This window comes from Phodopus roborovskii, unplaced genomic scaffold, assembly GCF_943737965.1.
Source record: "Phodopus roborovskii unplaced genomic scaffold, PHOROB, whole genome shotgun sequence".
Lineage (NCBI taxonomy): Eukaryota > Metazoa > Chordata > Mammalia > Rodentia > Cricetidae > Phodopus > Phodopus roborovskii.
Genome location: NW_026126558.1, coordinates 22,690,642 through 22,712,556, shown reverse-complemented (window position 1 = coordinate 22,712,556; position 21,915 = coordinate 22,690,642). Strand labels below are relative to the sequence as shown.

Sequence of the window (21,915 nt, the reverse complement as noted above, 5' to 3'; positions counted from 1 at the left end):
AGTAGTCAGCCAGCTTGCCTGCCTGACTTCCTTCTTTCTTCTCTTTCCTCCCCTCTAACTCATTCTCTCCTAGCTTTCTTTTTTTCTTTCCTATAAGATGGGGTCTTGCTTTTAGCCAACTGTGAATTCAAGGCCAGCCTGGTCTACAGAGCAAGTTCCATGACAACCAGGGCTATTACACTAGAATTCTTGCCTCAATTAAAAAAAAAAAAAAAAAGGTGGGGGGTTGTATATGAGTAGTTTGCCTGCATGTATGTCTGTGCAATTGTATGCAGTGTCTCAGGAGGCCAGAAGAGGGCACTGGATTTCCTGGGACTGGATTTAAAGACTGCTGTCTTTAAAGGGCATGGGGGTGCTCAGTGATAAGAGCACTGGCTACTCTTAAACAGAGGACCTGGTTCAATTCCCAGCGCCTATATGGCTGTTCACAACTGTCTGTAACTAAAGTTACAGGGGCTCTAGAGCCCTAACACAGACTTACATGGTGGCAAAACAGTAGTGCACTTAAAAATGACTGTTGTTAGCTAGAGCATGAGTGTTGGAAATCAAACCTCAGTCCCCTGAAAGAGCAGCTAGTGCTCCTATCCACTGTGCTATCTCTCCGGCTCTATGAGATTAATTTAAATTATTTATTTATTTTTGAGGGAGGGTCTTGCTGTATAGTTGAGGCTGGCTTACTGAAATCTTTGCTTTAGTCTATTAAGAGCTAGATTATAGTGGTGAACTATCATATTTGACTCTAGAATTGCTATTTACATTATTTACCGTAACTACATAGAAATAATTTTTTTAATGTATTGGGTTGTTTTTGTTGTTGTTTGTTTGTTCATTTATTTGTGTCATTTTTTTTCTTGTGGGTAGTTTCCAGGCAGGATTTCTCTGTGTAGCTTTGGTTGTCCCAGAACTTACTCTATAGACCAGGCTGGCCTTGAACTCACAGAGATTCACCTGTCTCTGCCTCCCAGAGTGCTGGGATTAAAGGCTGGTGCCACAGACCTGACTTTATATATTGGTTTTGTGTACTATAACATTGTTGAATTTGTTTATTGGCTTCTTCTGGATTTTGATACTTTCTCTTCTTTACATTATTTTTGCTGTTTTTGTTTTATTTTGCTTTGATTTTAGTTTTTAGTTTCTTTAGACCAGGATTAATAAATAGCTCAAGCTGTTCTATCTTTGTTTTTGTAGGTGCTGAAATTATAGGTGTGTGCTACCTCATCTGCTTTTCAGTTTTCCTTTTGATATTCCCATGGTGGTAGAGGATTAAGCCTACCATATGAGCAGTAGGTTTCAGATTAGGAATCCTAGATTCAGTGCTTTTTATTGGCTATAGGATTATTTTTGGTAGTTTTTGTTTTGTTTTGTTTACATTTAGCAATCGTCCTCTTTTAATTATGTTTTAAACATTTCTTGTGTGTTATGTACACATGCACACATGAGTATTTATGTAGTGATAAGCACTGTGCTTGCTATGGTCCATGTTTGAAGGTTAGAGGACAACGTCAGCTCTCAGATGTCAGTCCTTGCCTTCTATCTTGTTTAAGAGAGAGTTCCTGGCCACCACTTATGCCAAACTAGCTGGCCTATGGGCTTCTATCTCCCATTTTGCTAAAGCAGCACTGAAATTGCAGAAACACCTGACTTTTTTTTTTTTTTAATGGCTTTGGGGGTTCAAATTCAGGCCCCTCACGTTATGCAGCAAGCATTTTACCTAGTGAGCCATCTCCTCAGCCTTCCCATATTTAATTTTTAAGTTAACATAACAATAATAGGTTTCATTATGGCATTTTCATACAAAATTGTCATTTTGTTTGTTTTGGTTTTTTGAGACAGGATTTCTCCATGTAACAGCTTTAGCTGGCTTCAAACTTACAGAAATCCACCTGCTTCTGCTTCCTGAGTGCTGGGTTATTTTGTTTGTTTTAGAGACAATCTCACTAAGTAGCTTTGTCTGGCCTAGAACTTGCTATGTATACTAGGTGGTCTTGAACTGATCTGCTTGTCTCTGCCTCAGGAGTTCTGAGATTAAAGGTGTGTGCCAGTATGCTTGGTTTTTATTTTAGTTTAAAAATTATTTTTAAATTAAATTATTTTGAGTCATAATGTACATATAATGAAAAGCATGCAAAAAAGCATAAAAAGGACTATCAAGCTCAGTGAGTAAAGGCACTTGCTGCAAGCCTGATGAACTGAGTTTGATCCTAAGGACCTGAGTGCTAAAAGGAAAGAGCTAACTCCAACAAGATGTCCTCTGATCTCCACACATGTACCCTGGCATGTATATACACTCACACAAACTGAATGAATGTAATATTTTTACACCAAAAATATTTGTGTGTGTGCTCATGTGCGTATGAATCATGTATATATACACACAAAACATTTTACCTGGATTTCCTTCTCTAAAGACACTGAGCTCATTCTCAATGTGTTATAGTTATAAACCCTAGAATTATGTCAATCATTTTGTGAACCGCATAATAACATTGTTTTAATCATTGTTTTTTTTTTTTTTTTTTTTTTCAGTTTTGATGAAGCAAGAACAGAGAGAAGATACTGACTTGTCTTCAGTTCCATCCTTACCTGTGGCTCATTCTGCCCAGACCCAGAGGCCTTCCTCAGTTACAGGGCACCCACATGACAGTGTGTTGTCAGCATCGAGAAGCTTGATTTGTCCAGTCCAGCCAGCATATGCATCTATGATAACCTCATCCCATTTGCCACAGTTGCAGTGTGGGGATGAGGGTGCTGGTAAAGAACACATGATACCATCTTCAGTCATGCACCAGCCTTTTCAAGTTACATCCACATCTCCTATGGGGTCTTCCTATCAGTCTGTACAAACTAATGTGTATAATGGACCAACTTGTCTTCCCATGAATCCTGCTTCTAGCCAAGAGTTTGATCCAGTTTTATTTCAGCAGGATGCAGCTCTTTCTAGTTTAGTAAACCTTGGCTGTCAACCACTATCACCAATACCATTTCATTCTTCAACTTCAGATGCAACAGGACATCTCTTAGCACATTCACCTCATTCTGTGCAAACCCCACCTCATCTACAGTCAATGGGATACCATTGTTCAAACACAGGACAAAGATCTCTTTCTTCTCCTGTGGCAGACCAGGTCACAGGTCAGCCTTCTTCTCATTTACAACCTATTACATACTGTCCATCACATCCAGGACCTGCTACAGTAGCTTCCCCAGCAGCCTCTCATCCCCTGGCTAGTTCACCGATTTCTGGGCCATCATCCTCTCAGCTGCAGTCTATGCCTTATCAATCTCCTAGCTCAGGAACTGCCTCATCACCATCTCCAGCTACCAGAGTGCATTCTGAACAGCACTCAACTCAAGCACAGAGTACAGGCCAAGAAGGTCTTTCTGCACTTTCAACCTTAGTATGTCACAGTTTGTGTGACCCAGCATCATTTCCATCTGGTGGGGCAGCTGTGAGCATTAAACCTGAACCTGAAGATCAGGAACCTAACTTTGCAACCATTGGTCTACAGGATATCACTTTAGATGATGGTAAGTCTCATCATCCCCATTCCCACTTACTCTATGTATGTGTGTGCATTTGTATTTGAGTTAGTCTGGCCTTGAACTCATTGTATAGTGGAGGGTGACCTCAAACTAATGCTAAGATACACGAATGTACCACCAGACCCGTGTACTAGGGATTGAACTTCAAAGCTATGTGGTGGTGGTGGTGGTGGTGGTGGTGGGAGTTCTTGCAGAATTGGAATTCAATGTATAGCTCAGGCTAACTATATGGTAATCTTCTCAGCCTCCCCAGTGCTAAAGTGACAGGAATGAGGCATCATATATGTTACTGGAAATACCATATACAGTTAGCTGTAACTGTCAAGTAATGAAAATCCTAAAGATCCTGAAGTTAGATATGTAATTTTAGTTTTTTCTCTAATTCTACATTAATCTGTTATCTGTTTGAAGAGACACTAAAGCTATCTTTATTGGAAAAACTGCCACTAAATGTCAAGTCATAGGGTTAAGAACACTTGCTTTTATCAAGTCAGAGTTTGATTCCCAGCATTCATATGGAAGTTCATAACCTGAACTCTAGTCCCAGAGGATCCAATGCCTTCTTTGTTTTCATGCTACTACATGTGGTACACAGACATACATTCAGGCAAAACATAAAATAAAGAAAAACAAAAACCCATTTAAATGTGAAGTCCTAAGTATAAAGATCAAAAAAGACAAATAATATGTAACCTGTAAGCTTCTGGGTCTTCTATTCTAGATACACCGAATACCTGATTAATCATCTATATAATGCAGGCAGTCACAATTACTATAACCAAAGTATAAAAGATTCATATAGGAAGGTTAGTAGGAATATATGATAGATTTTGTTGAAAGGATTTGGCAAGGCTTCCATGAGTCAGTGATATTTGAGTGAGTATTGGAAGATGACTATATGTTTTCTGTAAATTTGAATCAATGGGCAACTCAGACAGTAAAAGCAGAGAGATTTGCCAGGGAGAACATGGCCTTGAATAGAGATCCACCTGCTTTTCTTCCCAAGTACTAGGATAAAAAGTGTGCACTACCATTCTTGGCCTGTTTGTCTGCTCTGGAGATGTAATTTTTCTTAAGCCTTTCTATGATTTCAAGGCCAGCCTGGTTTACAGGGTGAGTTCTAGGATAGCCAGGGCTTTACAGAGAAACCCTGTTTTGTTTAAAAAAAAAAAAAAAAAAACAACAAACAAACAAAAAAATCTAAAAAATAAAACAAAAAATACTTTCTGTGTTTTATGCTTTATATGCTACAGATTTTAGAGCATGGTATTTGTTAAAACATGATTTTTTAAAAATATATTTTAAATTTATTTACCTATTTTTATTACATATGCAGTGTTCTATCTACATATCTGCCTGCAGGCCAGAATAGGTTGCCAGATCTCATTATAGATGGTTGTCAGCCGCCATGTGGTTGCTGGGAATTGAACTCAGGACCTCTGGAAGAGCAGTCAGCACTCTTAACTACTGAGCCATCTCTCCACCCCCAAAACATGATTTTTGTAACATATAGAAATAATAACAGTTCTGATTTACACTTTTAAATTAAGATTATGGTATTGTATAACTACACTAGTTGTTTCAGAGCTTTAATTTGTGATTGGGCTAACTAAATTCTATGACAACTTTCCATTAGAATGTTCCTCCTACTTGTTTTCCTTTATTAGACTAGTAGTGCAGCTCTTCCATCAGAGAAGAGCATTTGTGTTTAATGTAGTTCAGCCTGCTGCTATGATGAGAACTGACACTGCCCTTGCTGTCTCTATGCAGCAACATACTAATCCTGAATGTAGGTCAGTCACTGAAGTTAACAGTCTGGATGTCACCTCAGCTGCTTCAGTGCTGTATGTTAGTGTTAACAAGTAGGTGCTTGTGGGTTGTTTCCTTGTTTTTTAAATGTAGAGCCTTGAGTTAGCCCAGCTTTACCTTGAACTCATAACCCTCCTACCTCTGGCTCCCAAATGCTGGAATTATAGATGTCTGCTACAATGCCTGGCTTGCCAGATACCTTTTAAAAGCAAAGGAATAATAAACACAAGGTTCACATGTGCTGGCTGGTTTTGTGTGGCAATTTGACACAAAGCCAGAGTCATCAGGAAGGAGCCTCAGTTGAGAAAATGCTGTAAGACTTTTTCTCAATTAGTGATCAATGGGAAAGAGCCCAGCCCATGGTAAGTGGGGCCATCCCTGTGTGAGTGGTCCTGGGTTCTATAAGAAATCAGGCTGAGCAAGACATGGGAAGCAAGCCAGTAAGCAGCACCACTTTGTAGCCTCTGCATCAGCTCCTGCCTCTGGGATCCTGTCCTGTTTGATTGAGTTCTTGTCCTGACTCCCTTCAGTGATGAACAGCAATGTGGAAGTGTAAACCTAATAAAATGATTCCTCTCCAACTTTCTTTTTGGTCATGGTGTTCCATCACAGCAGTAGAAACCCTGAGACAACAGGGTCCTTGACTGGGGTGTAGGAAACTATTATGGAGAATAACACTACATCAGTGTTTTGGTGCATTTATTGGATAGTGATTACACTAGTGTTTATTGTATTTACATAAATATTTTATTACATTTTATTTTGTGTGTATGTGTGTGTCAGGAGACTCCCTGGAAATGATTGTAGAGGTCAGAGACAACTTATAGGAGTCAGTTTTATTTTTTCAACCATATGGTTTCTAGGAATCAAATTCAGTAACTGAGCTTGGTGGCAGGTATCTTTAACTTCTGAGCCTTTTTTTTTTGGTTTTTCAGGACAGGGTTTCTCTGTGTAACAACCCTGGCTATCCTGGAACTCACTCTGTAAACCAGACTTGCTTATAACTCAGAGATCCATATGCCTTTGTCTCCCAAGTGCTGGAATTAAAGGACTGAACCACCACTGCTTAGCCCCTTCTGTGCCATCTTGCTGGCCCTAGGTAATTATATTTAAATAATAAAGGAAGCCACTGGGTCATCAATAAGATTTGTCATTACTCCATTTATAGGTCCTAGGAATATAGGAAGTTAGATAATACTGAGCCTTTTCTTTAACTGGAATACTGGGACCTCTTGTGGAATACATATATGTATCATCAGCCTTCAAACATTTATTATGATGAAGAATTTCAAAAGTTGGAAATACTAATAAAGAATGCTTATGTAGTCTGGTGGTAGTGGTACACAACTTAATTCTCAGCACTCAGGGAGGCAGAGGCAGGCAAATCTCTGTGAGTTCCAGGACAGCTAGGGCTGTTACACAGTGAAACCCTGTCTTGAAAAACAACAAAAACAAAACAAAACCAAATGCTTATGATGTAGACTTGGATTGTTGCAAAGGATTCAGAACCTTAAGCCACTACCACCCTAGGATATGTAGTAAAAGAAAATTAGTTTCAGCTAGGTGTGGTGATGCATGACTTTAACCCCGGCGTTTGGGAGGCAGAGGCAGAAGGATATCTACCAGTCTGGTTTATACATAGTGAGTTCCAGGACAGCCAGGGCTACAAAATAAAGAGACCCTGTCTTAAATGGGAAGAAAAGTATTAAGGCATCGGTACTGGCCTGTCCTTGGTTCTGACAGGATACTTCCTTAGCTGTAGCCGCTAGGAGTGCCTCCTGTGCACATTCACTAAGTTCCCTTATAAAAGGGTTCTTCCTACCTCTTTTTACTTTCCCTCTCCCTGTCCCATCTCCCTTCTTCCCTTTCTCTCCACTCCCCCCCCCCACCTCTCCTCTCTCCTGTTGCTCCTGTCCCCAGAGGCAAGTTTTCCCCCTACCCTCCTCCCTTCCTTATTCCCTTCCCCCCCACATCTAGAAATGGACCTGACTAAATTGGCAAGGGAATGAAAAGACAGATGCATAGAAAAGCTAAGATTGGATGGACTGGTCTTTCTGATTGAGAAGCCTCAGTACCCCTGAAGCTCATTTTGTTTATTATACTATATAATACATGTACATGTGTATTATATTATACATTTAAGTAGAGAGGCAGCATTATTGCACAGTGCTGATCAAGGAGGCAGGATTTATGGAATATAGCTGAATCAAGGAGACAAGTTTAGCTAATCCTAGTGTAACAGTACAGCCCATAAATATTGGGTGGAGAAAGCTATTTTTCTGCTCACATTACCAACTGTTTTCTGTAGACATCACCATCTACAGTGGGCCACAGGAAGGCTTTGCCATCCTTCTGAGCCTGGGTCTGAGGGCTATGGTCCTTGACATGGCCATGCCCACGGCAACACTACACATTCACAAAGGACTTTATTCACTCAGGGCTTTGTCTGCTCCCCATATTTTTCCCTTATTTTTTAGATGTTCAGAATGGATCTTAATACTTAGTCCAGTTTACTGTAATGCTTAATGCCAGATTATAAGGATGATTAAGAAGGAAGCTCATGACAGCTGCAGTGCTCCCCCCCCAAAAAAAAGAATGTTTTAATAAGTATAAAGGATTGAAGTCTTGAAGACTATTAAGGATAAGTTTTGCAATATTAGCAGGAGAAACCAATCTGATCATAAATAAACCTTTCGCTTTTCTAGGATGTGCCAACATAATTGACCTCACCTTCCCTATTATTATGATGAGTCCAAGTACTCATTAAATGAATACCAACTAATTCTGTTTCCTAATTTGCAGGGTTGGAGTCCACCCCAAGTAATTGAATGGAGCTTATTGGGACTCCAGGTGATTAGAGCAGTACCCTCAAAAACAGAGGGACTCAATATAAACAGGTTCAGGAGGATGTGACCAAACCCCCTGGATGAAAAAGCATAGGACCACTAGACTCCTCCCCTAACTGATCCTACTTGCATGGATGCCAGATGCAAAGCATGCAGTGTTTAAAGTCTTCAAGAGTTTTCCCTTTGGATGCTGGGCAGTGGTATTGCACACCTTTAATACTAGCACTAGGGAGCCAGAGGCAGGTAGTTCTCCCAAGTTCCAGGACAGCTGGAGTTACTCAGAGAAACTCTGTCCAGGAAGGGAGGGAGGGAGGGAGGAGTGAGGGAGGGAGGGAGGGAGAAAGGAAGGAAGGAAGGAAGGGAAAGGAAAGGTTTTTTTCCTTTGGGTACATGCCTTTTCCATCTGTCTTTTCCCACTCCATGCTTTTGACTACCTTCCTGCCCTCTAGTGAACAGCAGCCACAATTATGTTGAGGTCATGTCTAGGCTCTGAAGATTTAGGCCTCTGGAGGCCAAATCATGTGGCTAACACAGCTACCCACCCAGATCTTCACCACTATGTATCTGTAACCTTCAGTGGTTGGTTTGGTTTTTGCTCATTGTAACATGAAAACAATTAAACCCAAAACAAAAATGGGAATATGCTCTACTCCTTAACCGCTCTCTTATTTCTTTCTGTAGTAGCCAAACTTACCTTGTCTTCACCTGGAAACCAAGGATACAGTCTCCTGAACGTAGTCTAAGAACTGATAAAGCTACAATGCTACCATCCCACATCTGAGGTTTCCCAAAAATCTCCCAAAGCATCAACATATAACTGTCTCTAGATTTTATATTTCCCAGTGTATTACACCTAACGAATTGAAATGTGCTCCGCTCTATTGTTCTTTTATCCTTATTTCTTCCTCTCATTTATTCCATTGCTTAGAGCATTCTTTTGTCTGACCAATAAGAGTTCCCCATAGTCAGGTGTCCATGTTCATGTCCCTATTCAGGAGGTCCCCACTTTATGGGTCCTTGGCATAGCTATAGGGACTTGACCTGATTGGGGCAGTAGTGAAATAAAGAAATGACAGATATGAACATGCAGAAAAGCTGGGGTGGACCTCAGCACCCAGAAACTCAGCATGTTTATTGTATACATTTCAGCAAAGAGGCAGGGTTATTAAGTACTGCTCAATTAAGATGACAGGTTTGCTAATCTCAGTAGGAGCAGTCTCTGTAGGGGAATAGTCTTCAGGCCATAAATATCTGGATAGAGAAAGCTATAGTGGGCATTTTCTGCACATACTGTCAATGCCCAAACATGGACCAAAGGAAGGCTTTGCCATCCCTCTCAGCTTCACCCTTGGGGAAAGTCTTTGCCATTTTCCATAAATCTGAGGCTGTAGTCATTGACATGGTTGTGCCCATGTCAAAACACATATTCACTCAGGGCTTTCTCCACTTTGCAGCCATTCAGTGCAAAAAGCTCTGGCCAAATCTGATTGCAACACTAATATATGGACATAAACAAATATTTAGAAGGCAGTTTGGCAGGTTATCATGTCCATTCAAAACACAAGTAGCTTCCCCACAAGGTTCTTAATGATCTCACCAGCCACTGGCATTTGCCCAGGTTTACAGTGTCAGATGTGAATTCTCTTCTTAGGAACAGGCCTTATTAATTCATTCAGAAAGGAGTTGTTCATCTTCACAGCAGTTATGCCTCTATTTCAACAGTGTGTTTTATCTTTTTTGGCAGGTAAGTGGTATAGCATATAGAATCCACAGTAGACTAAGACTGTTGATGACAGTTCTCACCAAACAGCCTACATAACATCTTCAGCATTGTGAAAGCTCTCCAGTAAGGAAGAAGCTGTTAGTTTTAGCTTTATTTTTGTATTCTGCAACCAAAGCATGTGGTGTTGCCAGCTAGTTCTGTTAGGCAGTCAGCATCAGTGGCAATTTCTATGTTGTTTGGGGGCCTCATAGTCCTCGACCTACATAGCTTCATAGGTCTTTTGGATGTCTTGATAGTCTCCTTTAATGCTAATTTTTAAATTTTTTATTATTATTTATTTTGTTTTGTTTTTCAAGACAAGGTTCATCTGTAGATGAACCTGGATGTCCTGGAACTCTTCTTTGTGGACCTCGAACTCACTGAGATCCACCTGCTTTTGCCTCCCAAGTGCTGGGATTAAAAGCACGTACCGCCAACACCTGGCTGAAATTTTTTATTTTGACTGGACTCTACAATGAAAGTAGACTCTACAATAAAATGTAGATGGCAGGTGGCAGAGAAATCATATCTTCATCACATATGAAAAGCAGAGGAAGTGGCCAGGCTGTGGTGGGGCAGGCCTTTATTGCCAACACTCTGGAGGAAGAGGCAAGAGAATCTCTGGAAGTTCAAGGCCAGCCTGATCTAGAGTGAGTTCAGGACAGCCAAGGTTACACAGAGAAACCCTGTCTCCAAAAACAAAGAAGTTCCATAACTACTTCTCAAATAGTGCCACCAAGTGTTTTGATTTAAAGGGACCAAATGTTCAGATACACGAGTCTTTGGGGATCATTTCACATTCAAGCCATAACAATATAAACTTTAAGATGGAGGGTTTTTTTGTTTGTTTGTTTGGTTGCTTTTTTTGGGGGGTGGGGAAGAAGGAGGGAAGGAAGGGAACAAGAAGGTTATATCTATGTGCATGTCTGCTGATTTAATATCCACACCAAAATTAGCACTAACTTTAAATACTTTTTTAATCTTTTTTTTTTATTTATTTTATGTTTATGAATGTTTTCCCTGCATGTGTATCTGTGCACCATGTCTGTGTTTGGTACAAGTAGAGGTCAGAAGAGACTCAATATCCCTTCCAACTAGAGTTATAGATGTTTCTCTGCAAGAGTAACAAATGCTCTTAACCATTGAGCCATCCTCTCCAGCCCCCAACTAACACTTTTTGAGAGTCTCATGCAGCATAGACTGGCTTTGGAACTAGCTGTATGGTTGGGGTTGGTGTTCTGACTCCATCTAGTGTTGGGATTATAGGTTTGTGCTGTTATGACAGCTTTTGGCACTAACAGTTTTTTGTGTGTAGAGGGAGTCTTTTTATGATTGATTTTTGTTGTTTTTGTTTTGTTGGTTTGTTGAGAAAGTGTTTTTCTCCATAGACTTGGCTTTCCTAGAACTCCCAATAGACTAGGCAGGCCTGCAACTCACAGAAATCTACATGCCTTTGCCTCCCTAGTGCTGGGATTAAAGGTGTGTTCCACTACTGCCATTATCTTTTAGGGTTTTATATGTAGATCATGATATTTGTGAATAGAAATAGTTTTATTTCTTTTCCCCCCTAATTTTGAGGAAAACTTCCAGTTCTTCACCTGTGAGCGTTTTTGCTAGCTTTTATTATGTGGAAATTATTCTGTTCCTAGTTTATTTTTATCTTGAAAAAGCTTTTTTTTTTTTTTTTGGTTTTCAGGACAAGGTTTCTCTGTGTAGTCCTGGCTGCCCTGGAACTCGCTTTATAGATCAGACTGGTCTCAAACTGAAAGATACACCTGCTTCTGCCTCTCAAGGGTTGGCATTAAAGTATGTAACACCAGACCCAGCTTAAATTTTACTTTTTTTTTTTTTTTTTAAGATTTATTTATTTATTTATTATGTGTGTTGTGTTCTGCCAGCATGTATACCTGTAGGACAGAAGAGGACACCAGATCTCATGGTTGTGAGCCACCATGTGGTTGCAGGTCCTTTGGAAGAGCATCCAGTGCTCTTAACCTCTGAGCCCTCTTTCCAGCCCCAGCTTAAATTTTTAATTTTTTTAGAAATGTATTATTATTTATTTTATGTGTATGGGTGTTTTGTTCTGCATATATGCTTGCCCACAAAGGCAAGATGAAGGCATCAGATCTCCTGAAACTATTTACAAAGGGTTGTAAGCCACTGCATGGGTGCTGGTTCTTCTAGAAGAATGCCCAGTGCTTAAATTTTTAAAATTAGATTTGTCTATAGGTGTTTTGCCGCCAATGCTTGGTTGTTTTGTTTTGTTTTTATTTTTTCAGATCAATCCCAAGGCTTTTCATATGCAAGGCAGTTGTCCACCACTGAGCCATACTCCCATTCCTCTTATAGAGTCTGTCAAATTTTGATACTGGGTAATAATGTCTTGCAATGAGTTAGAAAGTATTCTGTCCTCTTTAATTTTTGAAGTTCACTCTTTTGGTTATTTTTCAAGATTTTTTTTTTTTTTTAATTTTAATTATGTGTGGGTAGGTGTGGTTGGGTCAGTATTTGTATATGAGAGTATGCAAGTGCCCTTGGAGTCTAGAAGAGGGTGTTAGATCCTCAAAGGTTCTCAGATATGGATTTTGAGAGTTAAATTTGTGTTTTCTGCAAGAGCAGTACATGCTTTTGACTGCTGGGCCATCTCTTCATCCTGATGTTTGTTAGGTTTTTTGTTTGTTTGATCTATAAACACACCTTCAAGGAGCTGGAAGGATGTCTGGAAGACTTACTTTCCATGAAACACAATCTTGAAGTGTCATCAACTAAGCCAAGCTACAAAAGGCCTCCAGTGTCTGTTAGCCTCTTCATTTGTTTCTATACTTCTAATGTATATGTTCATTTACCCAAATGATGCATCCTGTCCACACTTTAAAGTCTGTTTTGGAAGATTCCTTAATAAGAAGATTGGGTACCCTTAGAATGGATAATTTTAACTGGTCTCTTAGAAATTGAGGTGGGGAAAGCTTGAGATACAAAACAATTACATGATGAATCTCTGGTTCTTGTTTTGTTTTTAACCTCCTTTGTAAGGTTCACTACAATTAGCTCATCTATTTTTTGTTGTTTTGTTGAGACAGGGTTTTCTGTGTTGCTTTTGGAGTCTGTCCTGGAACTAGCTCTGGAGTCCAAGCTGGCCTCGAACTCACAGAAATCCATCTACCTCTGCCTCCCAAGTGCTGGGACTAAAGGTGTGTGCCACCAATGCCTGGCTATCTTTTTTTTTTTTTTTTTTTAAGCAGTTTTGTTTGTTTGTTTGTTTAAATTAGAAACAACCTCCCATTCTCCTATGCCCCCAACCACTGACCCCCATCCCATCCCTCTTCTGCTCCATAGAAAGAGTAAGGCCTTTTATGGGGGATCATCAAAGTCTTGTCATATCATTTGGGATAGGGCCTAGGCCCTCCGCCTTTTGTCTAGGCTGAGAGAGTAACCCTCTGTTGGGAGTAGGCTCCCAATGTCCATTCGTACACTAGGTATAAATGCTGTTCCATTACTAGGGGCCCCATAGACTCAATTGGCTCATCTTTTGTTTGCTTAAGATGAGAGTATTAATGTTTAGAGATGCTACATACAGATTCTTCCCTTCCAAAGTTGAATTCTTGTGTTGTATAGTAAAGGCCCAGAATAGGTCAAAGGAGGAGGCCTGTGAACTTCTTATCTACTGTAATAAAAACTATATATTTAAAACTGAATTTACCTCCTTAAAGCCATAATTTTAGTGAAGTATTGGGGTACATGTCTTTAATCCCAGCATTTAGGACGCAGAGACAGATAGATCTTTTGAGTTCCAAGCCACCCTTGTCTACAGAGCGAGTTCTAGGACTGCCAAGGCTACACAGAGAAACTCTGTCTCTCAAAAACCAAAAGGAAAAGAAGAAAAAACAAACGAACAAAAAAACCTTGATTGTAACTCATTTAAAAGCATTACCTTTTTTATTAAAAATCATCCCTTATTCCAGTATTAGATTCCAGTATTAGATTGTCTAGTAAAATATAGCCATTATATAAGTAAAGGAAAATTAAATTCTGCTGTTAGGGAACAAAACAAGACAAACAACTATGCTAGACAGTGTAGTAGATTTTTATCCTCTGGTTTGTTCCATTCAGTAGTGATGTTGTCTTTTCTGACACAGACCAGTTTATGTCTGACTTGGAACACCAGCCATCAGGTTCAACAGAGAAATGGCCTAATCACAGTGAGCTCTCATGTCCAGTTCCTTTCTGGAGAATCTAGAGGGTGAGTGTTGATTGAAATGTGTCATTGTTCTTGTGCCTAGTCTGGTATTTGCATGTCATGGCTGGATTTGCATGTGCTAGACAAAAGAGGGGTATGCACAGGCATCTTCTTGGTAGGCCCATTCATTTTCTTTGTAGGTACACTTAGACTGATTCAGCTTTTAAAATCCAACCACACTAAGGCTCTAGTTTTAATGAGAGGCAAGTATTAATTAAAATTGTTAGAACAAAGAGGAGACACACACACACATATATATGTATATATATTTTTTTAAGATTATTTATTATGTATAGTGTTCTGCCTGAATGTTTCCCTGTGGGCCAGAAGAGGGCACAAGGTATTACAGATGGTTGTGAGCCACCATGTGATTGCTGGGAATTGAACTCAGGACTTCTGGAAGAGCAGGCAGTGCTCTTAACCTCTGAGCCATCTCTCCAGCCCATCAATATATAAATCTTAATGCTTGAGTATTTGAATAAGTTTAGTTGCTGGTCTGGTACCTGTCTCCAAGCCTAACTTGAGTTCAGCTTCTAGGATTCATGTGGGAGGAGAGAATTGACTCCCTCAAATTGTCCGTTGACATCCATGAGTGCACTGTGGCATGAGCACACAGGCATGGGTATGTAGTAATGGGCACTGGTGCACGCATACACAATAAGTGCAATTAAAAAAAAAAGTTTGGTTGCTGATCAGGTGTATTGAGCCTATACACTTCTGATCAAATACTCATTAGTTAGATAGATATAAGACAATGTATAATAAAAGTAAAGCAGAAAACTGTCCGGTTTTCAGGGATGTCATCCTGAAATCCTAGAATAGTCATCCTTGAAGAAAGCCATCAAGTAGAGCATAGTTTATATAAGAATAGGTATACAGCTGGACACTGGTGGCACATGCCTTTAATCCCAGCACTAGGGAGGCAGAGACAAGTGGATCTCTGTGAGTTCGATGCCAGCCTGGTCTACAGAGTGAGTGCAGGATGGGCTCCAAAGCTACACAAAGAAACCCTATCTTAAAAAAACCATAGACACACACACACAGGACCATGGCCGTTGGCTTCTAAACCTCAATAGCTACCTAGGAAGTCTTCCCTGTTAGAACAATCAGCTCCTTTTTCAGATTCTTTTAATGACAAGGGTGAGCATGGTAGTGAATGCCCATATTCCTAGCTACTGAGGAGGCTGAAGTAGGAGGATGTCAAGTTCAAGGATAATTTGGGAAACCTAATGAGAGTATCTCAAAATTATGTTTTGTTTGTTGTCGTCATCCTTGTCATTATCTCCTTCCTCTTCCTTTTTTTTTTTTTTTTTTTTTTTTAATCTTTCTGTGTAGCCCTGGCTGCCCTGGAACTCCTTCTGACCTCCAGGCTGACCTCAAACTCAGAGATCTGCACCACTACCATCTGGTTTTCTTTTTCTTCTGCAATCTCCCTATATATTCCTGGCTGACCTGGAACTTGCTATTTGGTCCAGATTGTCCTGGAACTCAGAGATCTGACTGTTTTGCCTCTGCCTCCTAATACTTGGGTTAAGGACTATGCCACCAGGCTCCACCCAAAACAGAAAATTATTAGAGTGTTTGTCTAACATGTAGAGAAGTCTGGATTTAATCCTCAGTATTGGGGAGAGGAAAAATGTGATAAAAGTTATTAATATGTAAAAAAAAGAAAAATTATAAATAGGTAGATTGCAACTACCTAAATGACATTAGAATCTGATTTTAAGATTAATTTATTTCTTTTATATATCTGGGTATTTTGCATTCTTGTATGTCTGTGTACCACATGTTTCCAGTGCCCTTTAAGGCCAGAAGAGGACATTGGAGCCCGTGATACTAGAGTTACAGATTGTCATCAGCTGCCATGAATTTATATTTAGAAAAGGCCATAAAAATCATGATTAATACTCAGTATTTTAAGATTTTTTTTTTTGTATAAATGTTTGGTTTGCATGTGTATCACATGTGTGCCTTGTGCCTGTAGAAACCAGAAGAGGACATTGGTTCCCTGGATTTGCAGTCACAGATGGTTTTGAGCTACCACATGGGTGCTGGGAATAGTACCTATGTCCCCTGAAAGAACAGTCTATACTCTTAACTCCTGAGCCATCTCTTCAGCCCCAATATTTTAGGAGTTTGAGACCTCCTGATTATCACAGAACATTAGAACCCTGGATTTCTGGCTTCTTTAAAAAAAAAAACTGGGCCTATCCTGGTATCACATAATTCTTGTCTGACTATGATAGGAATAGTGTTTACCGGAGGAGAGTTGTGTGCTTAGTTAAGATTGTTATTGCTGTGATGAACACCATGACCAAAAGCAGCTTGGGAAAGAAAGGTTTTATTTCACTCACAGCTCCATATAACAGTTGCCATCAAAAGCAGTGAGAGCACTCAGGAACTTAAAAAGGGCAGGAACCTGGCTGGAGGCAGGAGCTGATGCAGAGGCCAGGGAGGGGTGCTGCTTGCTGGTTTGTTCGCTGGGGCTTTATCAGCCTGCTTTCTTATGGAACCCGGACCATCAGCCTAGGGGTGGCACCACCCATAATGAACTTGGCCCTTCCACATCATTTACAACTTATTAAAATGCCCAACAGGTTTGCCTGCAGACTCTAGTTTGTGTCAAGTTGACATAAAATTAGCTAGCTAGCTCAGTATGGAAAACTCTAGAGAATTACAGCCAGAGGACTTAAAATAATTTTGTTTTGGGAGTGGTCCTGTGTCTTTAAACACCAGCCTTAAAACTCTGTCTTGGAAGCAGCGGTAGATGGTAAATCTCTGAGAGTTCAAGGTTAGCTTGGTCTACATAGGGAGTTCCAGTTCTAGTGTTTAACCCAATGTTCTTCCTATATGTAGAGCAGCAGTTTGTCAATAGTGATAGTCATCACTAGAATGTTGCTTTAAAAAAAAAAAAAAAAAAAGTATGTGTGTATAGTTAGTAGAAGGTAAAACAAAGCAGAGACAAAACTCTTTTCCGTTGTAGCTGGGCAGCACTCGGGAGACAGAGGCAGGTGGATATCTGTGAGTTCGAGACCAAGAGCTAGTTTCAAGATAGGCTCCACAGAGAAACCATGTCTGGAAAAACCAAAAAAGAAAAAAGAAAAAGAGTACTTGTTGCTCTTCTAGAAGCCCTGAATTCAATCTAATGTTTTGTTTGCTTGCTTTTTTTTTTTTTTTGAGATGCTGACCTACCCAGATTAAGTACAAAGAAGGATCCAGGAAGGCAGATGATAATGATTAATGGAAAGTAATAAAGAACATTGATAGAGTGAGGTCTTGCAAAGGATTAAAAGTACATGTATCAGGATGAATAATAATGATTTATGACTTTAGAACTCAAGTTTAGCTCATATTATTGGGCCATCAGTAGACTAGATTAGTAAACGATAAATTGATTCTTCTATGGGACCAGGAATGTGGCTCAGTTATAAAATGTTTACCTAGCATGCAGGAGCTCTGAGTATGATCCATAGCAGGGGTTTGGGGAAACTTCTCAGTCTCATACCTTAACCCAAATTGAAAGGAAGTTATTTTTTCAAATTTCAGTTTTTGCTGATAGGAAATGGTACAGGCCAATATTTGAATGTTCTTTCAAATACCTATGAAATGTTGTCTCAGCTTCAGATTTAAACAGAATTTTTTTAGAAGACCTGTTTAACATTGTACAAAGAGGTTTTGTTTGTTTGTTTGTTTGGTCTTTTGTTTTGTTTTTCAAAACAGGGTTTCTCTGCAGGTTTGCTGTCCTGACTAGCTCTGTATACAAGGCTGGCCTTGAACTCATAGAGTTCCACCTGCCTCTGCCTCCTGAGTTCTGAGATTAAAGGCCTGTGCCACCACGACCTGGCTCAAAATGAAATCTTTTTTGGCTTTTTGAGACAGGGTTTCTCTGTATTGCTCTGGAGCCTGTCCTGGAACTAGCTCTGTAGACCAGGCTGGTCTCGAACTCACAGAGATCCTCCCGCCTCTGCCTCCTGAGTGCTGGGACTAAAGTCGTGAGCCACCAATGCCCAGCTTCAATGTGAAGTCTTAACCATTAATATTATATCTCCCTTAATTGGTTATGTAAAGTAGTAATTTTCTTTTACCTAGTGTTAGACTCTCTTATGTAAAAAGTGAAGATTATCTTCTGATCATTATGCATATTTTCAGTATATTCTATGACTTTAAGCTTTATAGAGTTCAGAGTAAATTTTAAGTTTTATTAGGACCCTCTGTCCCCCCACCAGCTGCAATACTTGGAAGAGCAGGCCCTGTACTGTGCTTGGGCAACAGGGAGTCATTCGTGTTGGCAGAGGTGTGGGTGAGCCAGCCCCAAACTTGTGAGCATGGGAGAAATATCCATTTTACTGTCATGTGGTAGCATAAGCAGGGGAGAGATGCCCCCCCCAACATCCATCAGTGTCTGAGGTAGGTGGGAGAGCTGGCCCTGAGACTATAAGAGCAGGATAGCTGTCCCTGGCCCTCATCAACTGCAGCACTTGTGATAGTGGCCCCTACACCTCTGACACCCCAGGCAACACCATGGTAGAGCTGGCCTTGAGGTATAGGTGTGGGAGAACCTACCCTGAGGACATGAAAGCAGGAGAACTGGCCCTGACTCTTCTGGCAAGGTATAAATATCCAGGTCAATGCAGGAGAGCTCACCCTGATAGTGAGGACAAGGGAGAGCTGGCGGGCTGACCAACCCTGCAACTATTGGGCCCAGAACCAGGGTTCTGTGTGGACTCACCCCCAACATTTACCCCTTCTGTGCTCTGCTGGAGCACATGAAGGGACCAGTCCTGCAGAACCAAAACTACAAGATTTCCACAACATAGTGCAGCAGGGTAACCAAGAGGAGTTCCAGTGAGGGCCCAGCATCAGTGTGGCAGAAACCAGAGGCCTTGAAACAGATTAGTGACTCTCTACAATGAACACTTGGAAGTAAAGATGCAGAGGGCAGATATAAAGGAATGGGAAATGAATGGGATGGAGATGCGTGATGTGAAAGACACAATAAATAAAAAGAAAGTTTAAAAAATTGTATTTGGTGCTTGAGAGATGGCTCAGATGGTTAAGAGCACTGGCTGCTCTTCCAGAGGTCCTGAGTTCAATTCCCAGCAACCACATGGTGGCTCACAACCATCTATAATGAGATCTGATGCCCTCTTCTGGAATGCAGGCAGAACACTGTATATATATAGTAAGTAAGTAAATCTTTTAAAAAGTTCTATTAGGACTGGGGATGTGGCTCAAGTATAAACATGAACTTGAGTGTCTAATAGTAGGAAGAGATCTTTACTGTGAGTTCACTGTGGGAACTGACCAACCCTGGGTCTGGGGATAGGCCTACACTTGTGGGGGAATGAGACAGAAAGACAATCTGAGCTTAGGAATTGGCAACAGGGAAAAATCATGTCTCAAAAACAAACAAACAAACTTGAAAGTTAGAGTCAGAAGGATCAGTAGCATAGCAAGGTCGAGGCTGCATAGGGCTGTAGGAGACCCTGTCTCAAACAACAAAAAGTAAAAACATGGTATACAACTTTAATTCTAGCACTCTGGAGGCAGGTGATCACTGAATTCAAGGTCAGCCTGGTCTACATAGCAAGTTCTAGAACATCCAGGGCTAAATAGACATTTTTTTTCCCCAAAACAAAATCTTAGTGTCTGTTTTGAGACATATTCTCACTGTGTAACTCTGCCTCATCTAGAAGTCAAATGTAGATCAGGCTGGCCTTGAATTTAGAAGTCTACCTGCCTTTACTTCTGAATATCAGGATTAAAGGCTTGGGCCCTAACATTTGGCCTTTGTTTTTGTTCATATTTGCTAAGCTAGCATAATTCAGAGCCTGGAATATAATGGATTTATTACAATAGAAGTTTCCCTCAGATCTCCTGGAAGTTAGGGATTTAAGATTCCTTTTGATTTGTTGTTTCTTTTTCTCCCAAACTTTATCAAAGCAGTCACCACTTTGATGGCTAAAACTTGATCCTCTGCAAGGAGTGGAGGAAAGGGAGAAAAAGGGAAGCCAAGCAGGTGATGTGGAAGACAATACTCTACCCTTTGGCTCACATTACATTGGAGAAATTTTGCTAGTTAAAAAGGGAAAGCTAAGAGATGCAGTTTGAAACTATCTAAATAAACTTCAGTTACTAGTGAACGGATTGTGCTGTGGGTATGGTGGTTCACACCTTTAATCCCAGTATTTGGGAAGCAGAGGCACAAAGATCTCTGTAAATTGGGGGCCAGTCTGGTCCATATATTGAGTTTCAGGACAACTAGGGCTACACAATGAGACCCTCTCTCAAACAAACAAAAAAGTATAGAGACAACAGAAAAATCCAGATACCTGCTGAATATTTCAGAACTTATTTCTGTCTTTAGTTTCAGAGGGCACATTGATGAGATTTTAGTAAGTTAACAAAAATTTTTTGAGGCAGGGTCTCTTATGGTAGCCTGAGCTGTCCTTGAACTTCAATCTTCCCACTTCTATCTCCCAAGTACTAGCAGATACTCTTACTATTAATTCAGTATTCCATGCATTTAGTTTAGATGGTATTCTTATAATTTATCAGATAATCTAAAAATCAATCTTAGTAAAACTACTATTGAATAGTGATTATTTATAAAATAACGAGTTCCTTATTATAAAGCAATACTAACTAGATTTATCCATTTAAAATCATTTATATACCACTCCTTTATTTCTGAATTTCTTCAAGTAAAAATGAGAAATTGACCCTTGTATGTAGCCCCCATCTTATGAAAAAAAAATCTTCATAGTTTGTTGCCCAAACAAGATGTAATTATGCCTTTAATTGTGGAGTTTAGGGAAAAGAAATTCTGAGCTCTGGTGACTCTTCATTGCAGCTTCAAGAAGTACATACAAGTAGAGGATGGGTTTTGTTCTGTTCTTTTTGTTTTGTTTGTTTTGTTTTGTTTGAGATAGGGTCTTTATGTGTAGCCCTGGCTATCCAAGAACTCACCTGTATACTAGGTTGGCCTCATAGAGATCCTCTTGCCATTCTGGGATTAAATATATGTACTATTAGCCTAGAGGTTCTACCCCTTCCCCCCCTTTTTTTTCTTCCTTTGATACAGATGTCTCTAATATGTAGCTCTGCTCATACTAAAACACACTATGTAGACCAGGCTAACCTAGAGTTCACAAAGATCCACATGTTTCTGCCTCTGCTGGCATTAAAGTAGTGTACTACCACGCTCAGCCTTCTAAATAAAGTCTTAATAAGACTCAAAAGTTCAGACTGGAGAGATGGCTCATAGGTTACGATCACTGGCTGCTCTTCCAGGGGTCCTGAGTTCAATTCCCAGCACCCACACCATCTCATGACCATCTATAATGACATCTGGTGTCCCGGTGTGTAGGTATACATGGAGGCATAATGTTGTATGCATAATAAATGAACATCTTTTTTTTAAAAAGACTCAAAATTCATTACTAAGATGAAAGGCCCCTTGAGTCAATCCTTAACCCCATCCTGGCTTGAAATGGCAGGGGCGGGGCAGTCTCCTCAAAGGAGGTAGAGGCAGGAGAATCCTGGCCTATATAGCTAGCTCTAGGACAACCAGGACTACATTGAGAGACCTCATCTCAAAACAAAACAAAACAAACTGAAGGCCTCCTAAGTTTTTGTACACTTACCAGTATACAAAAAATGTGCCCTGGTCTCCTTGTTCCTCTTCTTCTGATTTTGAGTGTTTTTTTGTTTTTTTT

General features: G+C 40.1%; 1 protein-coding gene across 2 annotated transcripts in view; it reads left to right on the top strand.

Annotated features, from left to right (window-relative positions):
* Nfatc3 (nuclear factor of activated T cells 3) overlaps positions 1 to 21,915 on the top strand; it is a 78,886-nt gene that overhangs the window by 50,224 nt on the left and 6,747 nt on the right. The window contains exons 9-10 of one of the 2 annotated variants that reach the window (XM_051201473.1): positions 2,527 to 3,528; positions 14,097 to 14,200. In XM_051201473.1, coding sequence (XP_051057430.1) covers positions 2,527 to 3,528; positions 14,097 to 14,197 — 1,103 coding nt within the window. In that variant the 3' untranslated portion in view covers positions 14,198 to 14,200. The remainder of the gene's footprint in view (positions 1 to 2,526; positions 3,529 to 14,096; positions 14,201 to 21,915) is intronic. The other variant, XM_051201474.1, reaches the window with a different exon arrangement.